Genomic DNA, 10,746 nt, shown 5'->3' on the forward strand with positions numbered 1-10,746 from the left:
CGTAGGTCAAAAATAGGCCTCTTATTGGCTATCACGGCTCCTGTGCGCGTTCTCGTGCTGCCATTGGCTGACACGGGAAAGTGGGACGGGTGAAGGAGGGACGATGGTAGAGGGTCAGGGGTTAGTGAGGCCGGAAGTGAGTGCAATAAAGTTTCTCCAGGGAGGCCGGGCCCGGGGAGAAAGTTGGAGCGGCGACCTAAGAAGGCAGTGGCGTGATCCGGAACCAAATCGGCCCGCGGTGCGGTGCGGAGACTCCATGAAGCCCTGGTGAGTTGGGACTTTTTTTCTCCTTAGGTGACCCACTCCTCCTCCCCGGAACCCCTCTCCCGGGACCCTACTTCCGGTCTTCACTTATAAGCCCCGCCCCTGCGACCCCCTCCCCGGAAGTCCCACCTCCCAACTTCAGGGGGCTCCCCGAACCCCGACTTGTTTTCTATTTATTGTCCCCGACCCCACTCTGTCGCCCGACTTTCCTGGAAGTCCCACCCCCAGACATGCTTCCAGGTCCTACTACTAGAAACCCTACGTTAGTCCTTCCAATCCCCGAAACTCCGCCTCCTAGCGACGATTCTCCGCCAACTCCTGTCTATCAAAAAGCCTATCTCCCGAAAGGGCAGAGCCCTGCCCCTCAAAGAACTATTCGAATTCAAGAAGCCACGCCTCTCTAGGGGTTCCTCCCCTCTAGAAGCCCCGCCCCTTCTTTAATCCACGTCTGATTGTCCAGAAGCCTTGCCTCCTGGGAGTCTCTCTGATGCTCGCGTCCTGAGAGGGCCACGCCCCCTCAGGAGCGTTTTCCCTGTAGGACCCGGGTCATCGCCTCAGAAGCTTTGTCTTCAATCCCAGAAACTTCACCTGCTTAACATTTCCTTGTTCTTTTTCTCTTTGGGGACTTTGGCTCAGTTTTCCTGAGCTCTCATGCTCCATTGGGTAGGAAGTCAGAAGTTCACATCTCTGGCTCTGAGGAGTCAGAGATTAGAGGCAGCCCTTTACCTCTCCCTTACCCTCTTCCAAGGGTGGACCTACTTGAAGGGGGCTGGACTTGGGGTTTGGTACGAGAGTGGGAGGGAGACTCGCTCATAGATTCCCAGCCCCACTCCCAGGACCGACTCCACCCCAGAAACAGCTGTTTGTCTCATACCTGTACGTCGGGAGCTGGGTAGGGCCACGGATTTGTTGGTGTGTAACATGTGGGTGTGACAGGAGAGAAAGTTTTCCACCACCAGAAAACGGTGGCTTGGAGTGGGTGTAGGTAATAGTGTCCTTTTTGCTGTTTGATTTTTTTTTTTAAGGGACTCCTCAGGCCCCACCACTTCTCTGGCTCTTCCCCTCCCCCTAACCGGAGTTCTAGTCTGGGCATTCCTCCTGGTCCCGCTTGCCCAGCCTTCCCTTCTGGAAACATTCCTGAGCTTTCGCCATTTCCTGCTACTTTCCGCCGCTCTTGCCTCCTCCTCCCTGCTGGGCTGAGAAGCCACACGCAGCTTCTTCCAGTCACCCGGATTCCCAGTAGCAATCTCCTTTCTTCCTACATAAATTTAAAAAGCCCTACTTCCTCTTTCTTTTCTAACAATGCTCACACCTGTTGGTCATTCCCTGCTTCTGGATCCTGCAGGCACCCATAGAATGCCCACCTCTAAAGATGAGGACATCCTGGTGTGTGTGTGTGTGTGATGGGGGTGTGAGGCTTTGGCAGAATACTTTCCTCATTCTCTCTATGCCTGGGCGCTGAGTCTTTAGGAAACAGAGTGATAGAATTTCTTCTCGGGAGTGGTGCATGGAGTGGCAAAGCTCTCCTTGGAGGACTAAGTGGGAGGTGATAAGCACAGTATCTAACATGTTCTAAGTGCTAGTGTTGTTCATTGCTATAATCATATGATAATTTGCATCTTTTTATATTCTGAAGTAAATTTAAGGATAGGTAATTCTGCGGTGAGCCTGGGGGGTTATATGTATCTTTTACAACTACTTTTTTGGGTCACTTTCCAACTTCCTTTATGGCCCCCTTGAGCAGAACTGTGGAGCAGAGCTGTGGGCGGAAGGAATGGGTTTGGGACTGTTCCCTGTGTCCATCCTCAGTCCTTCTCCTGGCACCCCTTTCTCCTTAGCAGATTTGTCTTGTGCCCCCTCTGTCCCTTCATGGCCTGTAGCCCCCACTTCTCTTGGAGAACTGTTGCACTCTCCCATTTCCTCCAGCCAGACTCTGCCTCTGGCGTGAGGGGCATCATGCTCTGTGGTGGACACCTGCACCCTTCCCAGTCACTACTGCAAGAGGAGGGGTATGAGCTTACCCGCAGGTCCAGGGAGCTGACCTTAGTGTCAATGCCCTGGCCGCCCCCACCCCTTCTACCCTTGACAGCTTGCTTCGCTGTGGAAAGGGGGACAGAAGAGTGCTTGGCATGGGCCGCTGCTCCTTGGCATGGTAGGCGCCATGCATGGAGAACAAGCCTCCACCAGCCTGTCCTCTGCTCCAGCTCCTGCCTGGTGGCTCCCTGATGCACCACCCAGGTTGGACTTTATTCCCCTTACTTCACCAGCTTTGCCCTTCCTCTTGGCCCCTCCCTGCATCCACTGGGACCACGTCCTTCCTTTTCCCATTTCTTTAGCTCCTTCCACAGCTGTGGTAGCAGAGGATGCTAATGGCCCAGGCTCCCTGGGGCTGCCACCCCATGTGTGATAGTGGTGGGGGGTCGCCGGGGGTGGCCGGGGCTGGAGGAGGAGGGAGTTTGAGTGTTCAACTAGGACAGGAAGGGAATTGCTGAGCTCAGGAATCCCCTCCCTTTCCCACCCCCAGCTGCCTCTGTTTCCTCCCTTATTCCCCCCGCTGCCCTCCCTTAGTTTCCTGCTCCCTTTGGCCTGCCTATGTCTGGTTTGGATTGATGCAGACCTCCTCTTGCCACCCTCCTTTCCTTCTCACTCCTCCATCCTTCCCTCCCACTCCCACTTTATTCCTCTCCAGATTACTTGTTGTTTGTACCGGGGCGGGGTGGGGGTGGGGGGGGCGGGCATGGATCGCTCTGCCCTGTAAGAGTTCTGGGTTGGGGCAGTGCTGGAGGCTTAGCCCCTCAGAGCCTGTGAGTCAGCACTGTCCTCGGGATTGGTCTCTCCCCTTAGCTCCCCGCCCCTGGGGAGGAGCCAGTCAGCTCTAGGTCCAGCCTGTTCTCCTCACAGCTAGAGAAGAGGCTCCACGCTGGGCGGGGATGGGGCCTGAAACTCTCTGGGTCTGAGCCTGGGGAGCCAGAGCCACTTGTCCCTCTCCCTCCCCAGGACCCTTGAGATCCCTGGGCCAGAGAGGTCCGATCAGGCTAAGGGCCTGGGATGCCCCCTGCCTGGCCCCCTTGCCCTGACTGGCAGGGGGGCCAGGCTGGGCAGCAGCCTTCCTCTCACTCCAGCCATGGATCTCCTGCCCCCCAAGCCCAAGTACAACCCACTTCGGAATGAGTCTCTGTCATCGCTGGAGGAGGGAGCTTCAGGGTCCACCCCACCGGAGGAGCTGCCTTCCCCATCAGCCTCGTCTCTGGGGCCCATGCTGCCACCTCTGCCTGGGGACGATAGTCCCACTACCCTGTGCTCCTTCTTCCCCCGGATGAGCAACCTGAAGCTGGCCAACCCGGCTGGGGGGCGCCTGGGGCCGAAGGGGGAGCCAGGAAGGGCAGCCGAGGATGGGGAGGGGATCGTAGGGGCAGCCATGCCGGACTCAGGCCCCCTGCCCCTCCTCCAGGACATGAACAAGCTGAGTGGAGGCGGCGGGCGCAGGACTCGGGTGGAAGGGGGCCAGCTGGGGGGCGAGGAGTGGACCCGCCACGGGAGCTTTGTCAATAAGCCCACGCGGGGCTGGCTGCATCCCAACGACAAAGTCATGGGACCCGGGGTTTCCTACTTGGTTCGGGTGAGTGAACATCCTCCCTCCCACTTCCTCCAGTTCCTCTGCTCACTAGTCTTTTTTTTCCTGCTCTTCCCCAGCAACTCCTTTGGTTTCTGTGTCCTGTTTCTTAAACCTTTCTTGCCCCTTCTCTGATTCTTTCGCCCCTTCCCTTCCAGCTCTGTCTGGGGCCCCTTCCTTCTTGTGACTCCCCCACCCCCACCCTGCCATGCTTAGCACAAAGCCCAGCACAAGCCCTTAGTAAGTGTTGGAATGAGTGACTCTTGACTGTCCCCTCCAGTCTCCTCCCCCTTTCTGGAGATGTCACTCCATCCCACCCAGTGCCTGTCACTCCCCTCCGAATTCTCTTCCCACATGCATGAGGTCCCCCAAGCTTGCCTTCTCTCCTCACCCTGTTGTTCTGCATGTCGTGGGATGTATCCACGGGCAGTGGGCAGAACTTCTGCAACCTTACGGAACAAGCAGGGAAGAGTCCTGGGGCTCTTTGTGAAGAGGTGGGGGGAGGCGGCTGACTGTTCTCCTCCCGTCCCTCCCCTCAGTACATGGGATGTGTGGAGGTCCTGCAGTCAATGCGCGCCCTGGACTTCAACACCCGGACTCAGGTCACCAGGTTGGTGGGGCGGGGGGCGGAGTGTGGGGGTCCTGGGATTTGTGAGAGGAGGGGGGAGTGGGTCACTTGGCAGTGGCACTAGTGATGGCTCATCTTTGGGTGGTGAAGGGGATTGAGAGAAAGTTAGGGAAGGGAGTCGAAGTCTCAATGAAGAGAGGCAACTCTGACCTGGCTCCTTCTTGCTTATGCAGCCTGGGGGGTTGTGGGGGAGGTGGCAGAGGCAGCTGGCAGCTGGAGCTTGAGTGGAAAATGGGGGTAGATGGAAGGTTGCTGCTGCCTTTGGGAAGGGGATAGGACATTTGGTAGCTGGAAGGGGGTGGGCCCAGACCCACTGAGGCTCTAACCCAATCAGCCAGGAAGCGGCCTCTCAGTGTCATCAAATATTAAAGGCCCTTAATTCAATCCGCCACGACAAAGAGCCTGGAGTGCCCCTGGAGTCTGGCCTGGCCTTCCCCTCCCCCAGCCCTGTGGCAGCTCCAGCCGGGTGGGAGGCAGGCCGTGGGTCTGAGTACCCCTCTTTCCCCAGGGAGGCCATCAGTCTGGTGTGTGACGCTGTGCCGGGTGCTAAGGGGGCAACAAGGAGGAGAAAGGTAGCTGGGGTCGATGGGGCTAGGGGCACTGCCGGGAGAGGTGGAGGAGCAGGGGGAAGGCTGGTGTGGGGCGTGCGGGGAGGAGGCCAGGAGGCAGGGGTGTGCGGGGAGCCCCCAGCTTCTGAGATCCTTGGGCCCTTCCCTAGCCCTGTAGCCGTCCACTCAGCTCCATCCTGGGGAGGAGTAACCTGAAATTTGCTGGAATGCCAATCACTCTCACCATCTCCACCAGCAGCCTCAACCTCATGGCCGCAGACTGCAAACAGGTTGGTGGACTAGGGCGGCAGGACCAGAAACATTGATGGGAGGGCTAAGTGAGGACCCGGTTATGAGGGCAAGAAACTCGGACAGAAGGCTTGGGAGCATCAGGACGGTAGGGAAGGAAGAGATTAGGAGGACATGGGTTGAGAAGCCAAAAGGATGAGACTGGGACCCCAGGGTCCTGGGCCAATGGTGGGGGGCGCCCAGTGGGCCCTGAGGCTGCCTGACACACGTCATTCCCTTCCTTCTCCATCCCCTGCCCTAACCCTCAGATCATCGCCAACCACCACATGCAATCCATCTCCTTTGCGTCTGGCGGGGACCCGGTGAGTTGGGGAATGGAGCACGGGTGGTGGGAGAAGAGTACGGGGCTAGGGGTTGGAAAGACACTGGCTAGAGAATAGAGCGTGCTAGGATTGAGGTGATATCTGAAGAGGACTGGGTTTGAGGGGTCAGGAGTGAGGTGGGGCTATGAAATTTAGCTAACTGGCCTCTTCTGACTCTGTCCACCCCAGGACACAGCCGAGTATGTCGCCTATGTTGCCAAAGACCCGGTGAATCAGAGAGGTGAGGCGTGGTGGGGAGCACTGGGTGGGGCCAGCTGTCCGAGAGGTAGGTGAGCAGGACCCGGCGGCTCCTGGCTGCGGAGGACAGACGACAAGGGCCTCTGTCTGCGCCTCCTCCTGGCCACGCTGCCCCCGAGCTCCCTGACGGCCTCTGCTGTGTCCCCAGCCTGCCACATCCTGGAGTGTCCCGAAGGGCTTGCTCAGGACGTCATCAGCACCATTGGCCAGGCCTTCGAGTTGCGTTTCAAACAATACCTCAGGAACCCGCCCAAGCTGGTCACCCCCCATGACAGGTGAGTGGGCCAGGGTTGGGGGGCGGCCAGCTCTTGGGCCCCAGACCGGAATTGGAAAAGTAGGTCTGCTCTTCCCACACTTGAGCTCAGAGAGGTGCAGGGAAGGAAATAACCTGTGCGCCCCTGCTTCCCACTTCCTGCTATTCTTAAGTTTCCTGTGGCCATCAGGAAGGTCTTTCGAGGCCCTGCCTGCTGCAGGGCCACCTCTTCCTGTCGTGTGCCCGTGGTGGAGCTGTAGTCCAGGACGTCCACGCTGCAGCTCTTCCCTGGCTAGATGGGCTTTTCTTTTCCCAGCCATCTCATTGCTGGTCTGTCCTTTTGTGCATTTCTCCATATTTAGTTTAGTTCTTCATTTTCTTGCCTCTAGAAGCCGTCAAGAATTTGGGTGAGGGAGGATGGCTCTTTCCTGAGATCCTTACCTTTCCCACCTCAGACCAGTAGTATTGAGTATTTAGAGGAGGTTAAACGACTCTGGAGCACCCCCCTCCCCGGTACTTACTGCTCCCCCTCCCTCTTGGGAGACAGCTTAATGATCAAGGGCATGACTTTAAAGACAAATCTGAATTCACATCTCAGCTCCACCACCTTTTAGTTGTGAGACCTAAATCCTTTTACCCCTGACCCTCATTTTCCTCATCTATAAAATCGAAGAAGGAAATAATACCTACCTTATAGGGTTGCCAGGAGGATGAAATGATTATATATATGAAACACCCAGCCTCAGGCCTACCCCTCAGGGAATGCCCAGTATGTGACCGCTGTTCTGTCTGTTCTCCATCCTCTTACCCATGCTCTTCTCTTCCTCCTGTCCCTCCCAGGATGGCTGGCTTTGATGGCTCAGCTTGGGATGAGGAGGAAGAAGAGCCACCTGACCATCAGTACTATAATGACTTCCCTGGGAAGGAACCCCCTCTTGGTGGGGTGGTGGACATGAGGCTTCGGGAAGGAGTCCCCCAGGGGGCTGCTCGACCCACTCCACCCAGTGCCCAGACCCCTAGCCACCTGGGAGCCACGCTGGTAAGTTGCTTGCATGAAGGTGGGCTGGGCCCAGGAAGGCAGCGTCTGGTTAGGGCCTCTGGTCTCACCCTATTTTTGTCCCTTCAGCCAGTGGGGCAGCCTGTTGGAGGAGACCCAGAAGCCCGCAAACAGATGCTGCCCCCGCCACCCTGCCCAGGTATGAAGGGAGCTGAGAGGGGCAGAGTGGGGTGTGAGAAGCAGGGCGGGGATCACTGTAAAGCCTCCCTTTCCTCAGCAGGCAGAGAGCTCTTTGATGATCCCTCCTATGTCAATGTCCAGAACCTAGACAAGGCACGGCAAGCAGGCGGTGGGGCCGGGCCCCCCAATCCTGCCGTCAATGGCAGCGCGCCCCGAGACCTCTTTGACATGAGTGAGTGTGCCCCTCTCCTTCCTGCATCTGCGTCTTCTCACTTGGTTCCTCCTCTTTTCTTCCTGGCCTCCCCTCCCTGAGGGTCTGGCTCTTGAGCATGTGTTGTGCCAGCTGCCTCTTCTAGCCCTCTCTCTGTACCCCCAGAGCCCTTTGAAGATGCCCTGCGGGTGCCTCCACCTCCCCAGTTGGTGGCCATGGCTGAGCAGCTCCGAGGGGAGCCCTGGTTTCACGGGAAGCTGAGCCGGCGGGAGGCCGAGGCACTGCTGCAGCTCAACGGGGACTTCCTGGTGCGGGAAAGCACGACCACGCCTGGCCAGTATGTGCTCACTGGCCTGCAGAGTGGGCAGCCCAAGCACCTGCTACTGGTGGACCCTGAGGGTGTGGTGAGTATCGCAGGGGTATGGGTGGGTGAGGCAGAGAGGAAGGTGCAGTACCCTCCTGTGCAGCCCTGTTCCTGCTTCACTGCTTTCTAGACTTCACCTGCTGGGCACCTCTATCTGAGCCTCCCCTGCTCTCAAGGTGCCTGGCATTCCCCCTCTAGTGGCTTAGGGTTCCTTCCCTTCTCACATCCCTGAACTTGAGCTGTTTTCCCTTCAGTCCCGGCCAATCCCCAAACTTTATGCCCATGAGTGCTGGAAGGTGCACATGTCACCTGAGTCCCTCTTTTGACAAATGAGAAAACCATCCTTAAGAGGTTGTGATGTTCAATGTCAGATGGTTAGAGGCTAGGCACCCCAAATCTCCTCTCTCAAGAGGAGCCAGGGGCCTCCCCAGCTTCTCCAGACTCAGGGCTCAGACCAGTGCTCTGTCTCCTGTCTGCACTGTCCCTCTGCCCCTCATAACTTTGGTCTCTTTTCTACAGCAACCTCAGCCTCCTTTGCATGTCTTTTTTGTACTGTGTATCCTCTTCTGAGACATACCACCTTCTTCCAGGTCAGGGGAGGAGTAGCTATCCCTCAGCTTCATGATTTCTGGGCTGATGTCCCCTCTGCCTTTTCCCAGTTCACTGACCTGCCCATTCCCACGGCTATCTCCAGCTTCTCTTTCTAGAGAAGCCTCAATGATCAGGACTGACGGCCCTCCCGCTTCTGCCATCTTTTTCTCCTGCCTCAACCCTCTTGAACATTCCAGCTTCCTCAGCTTTGGGGACTGAGGTCTTATTTGACTCTTCACCTGAATTGACCTTCTCCCTTCCCACTTCCCAGGTTCGGACAAAGGATCACCGCTTTGAGAGTGTCAGTCACCTCATCAGCTACCACATGGACAATCACTTGCCCATCATCTCTGCGGGCAGCGAACTGTGTCTCCAGCAACCTGTGGAGCGGAAACTGTGATCTGTCCCAGTGCTCTCTCCTAGAAGATACCCTGCGACCCCTTCCACCCTATTGTCCAATTCTCAGGACCTCACTTGGGAGTGTTCTGTGGGCTTGGCCTTGTGTAGGGATGGGGGTAGTGTGGACATTGGGTTCAGCGTCCAGCTGAGTGAGAGGGTTTGAGTCAGGAGCCAGGGGTAGAGTCCTGCTTCTCCCCAAACCTCACCAAAGTATTAATGTACAGAGTGGCCCCCTTCCCTGGGCCTTTCCTGTGCCAACTTGATACCCCCTTCCCCAAGGTGGGTGCTGGAGGCCTGGGCAGTGTGCCTCCTTGTAATGGAAAATGTCCTGTGGTGATAGGCCCAGTGGAGCAATCACCCTTCCAGGGAAGGGGAATGAATCACACCCTTAGTCTACCCCTGGGCTCAGGGTACCCCAGACCCCTCTCAACAACCCTCTCCCAGCGTTTAAACTTTGTGCCTTTGACCATCTGCTAGGTCTGAAGATATTTTATGCAAAGGGTTCTTGGGCCCCTGAAGTCAAGCATGGGGGTGCTGACACCTTGGCTTCTGGGACCCCGTCCTCTCCTTGCTCAGTACCCCCTCCCGTTTAGGTTGGGTGAACAGAGGCAGGAGTGGCAGCTGTCCCCTCTCCACCGGGATATGCAGCTCTTAGAGATTGCCTCAGAGCCCCCTCCCAGCCAGTGGGGAGATGGACCTGCCTCTTGCTCAGTGCCTCTTGGGTGGGGCCCCTCACCCCAGGGGGTCTATATATACATTTGGCAAGTCCATCCCCCCCCCCATGTTGCATGCATGTTATACTCTAGAGCCAAAGTACAGCCCTTCCTCCTGTAGCCTCTGCCCTGCCTCCCCCTGCTGGGGTGGTGGGGGGATGACTGAAGTGTCATCCTAGGTGGATTTTGTGGAGGTGGGAACAGGGGCACTGAGACTCTAAAGCAGTAGACAATCCCCAGATACCATCGGTAGATTTGGAACTGCGTTTTTTATTTTATATGCATATATTTTAGGGCTGTAGATTTACTTTACTAATTTGTTTTCCATAGCTTATTCCTGAGCACAAAATGATAATAATCGATTTATACATCACCTTTTTGACTTTTCAAAGCCCTTTTACAACTATTGGCATTTTCCTCACCCTGGCCTTTGCCGGTAGCATTATCTTTTCTGAGAGACCAGAGGCCGAGTGTGAGCTAGGACTAGAGAAACTTGGACCTCCCACCGCGAGGCTGGGAGGCAGAAGTTTGGCTGAATGGATGTTAGTTTCACACGGGGCGGGCGGGGGCGGGGGCTTGGGGACACTTAAAACCGGCAGTTATTGAATCCCTTCTCCAGGCCGGGTCCTGCCGCAACGACAGAGGAGCCGGCCCTGCTCTGTCATTAGGCCTTGTGGATAAGGGAGCGTGGACTATCTAAATCCTCACCTCCCTTTTTTTTCTTTTCTTTTTGTTTGGATGTTTTCACGGGTCTCACTTATACCAAAGGGAAAGAATCTTCATTAAAGTCCATATTTCTTCTACCTTGGCCTCCTGGTCCCTGTCGCTGCCTATTGTTGGCTGTGAGCCCCCCGTGGCGGGAGGCCGAGGCCGCCTCGGGGCGCGGTGCGGCCCGGCCCACCTGGCCTCGCTCGGGTCGCGCCTCCTCGCAGAGGAGGGGCGCCGGGAGGGCGCGGCGGGATGGGGAGGGCGGGGCCATCATCCAAGGAGGTGTTCGTGTCTGCAGCTGGGGCCGCGGCGGCGGGGTGGGATCGCGGCCGGCCGAACCCCAGGCGGCTCGGGCTTCCCAGGCGCGCGCTCACGCCCTCGCGCACCTCTGCGGCGGCCCCTCGGCGG

At 57.2% G+C, this 10,746-nt stretch overlaps 1 protein-coding gene across 4 annotated transcripts; it reads left to right on the forward strand.

Moving 5' to 3' along the window:
- Positions 1–124: 124 nt before the first annotated feature.
- SHC1 (SHC adaptor protein 1) lies at positions 125–10,423 on the forward strand. Of its 4 annotated transcripts, XM_082666192.1 has the most exons (14): positions 125–267; positions 2,354–2,502; positions 3,716–3,883; positions 4,417–4,487; positions 5,014–5,077; positions 5,224–5,343; positions 5,611–5,664; positions 5,854–5,905; positions 6,071–6,197; positions 7,016–7,214; positions 7,302–7,371; positions 7,450–7,584; positions 7,729–7,967; positions 8,790–10,423. In XM_082666192.1, the coding sequence occupies exons 3-14, from the start codon at positions 3,719–3,721 to the stop codon at positions 8,916–8,918; spliced, it is 1,425 nt and encodes a 474-aa protein (XP_082522318.1). In that variant the 5' UTR covers positions 125–267; positions 2,354–2,502; positions 3,716–3,718; the 3' UTR covers positions 8,919–10,423. The 4 variants fall into 4 exon arrangements, with proteins under 4 accessions (XP_082522318.1, XP_082522317.1, XP_082522315.1 ...); XM_082666191.1 differs by lacking the exon at positions 2,354–2,502; XM_082666189.1 differs by lacking the exons at positions 125–267; positions 2,354–2,502 and having other exon boundaries at positions 3,174–3,883.
- Positions 10,424–10,746: the final 323 nt, after the last annotated feature.

Source organism: Grampus griseus (genome assembly GCF_964374135.1).
Source record: "Grampus griseus genome assembly, chromosome: 1".
Classification (NCBI taxonomy): Eukaryota; Metazoa; Chordata; class Mammalia; order Artiodactyla; family Delphinidae; genus Grampus; species Grampus griseus.

Coding starts and splice junctions, on each gene's coding strand:
- SHC1 (XM_082666189.1), top strand. CDS start 3,389: ATGGATCTCCTGCCCCCCAAGCCCAAGTACAACCCACTTCGGAATGAG. Junction 5,344..5,610: donor TGGCCGCAGACTGCAAACAG/GTTGGTGGACTA, acceptor CCTAACCCTCAG/ATCATCGCCAACCACCACAT. Junction 7,372..7,449: donor GCCCCCGCCACCCTGCCCAG/GTATGAAGGGAG, acceptor CCCTTTCCTCAG/CAGGCAGAGAGCTCTTTGAT.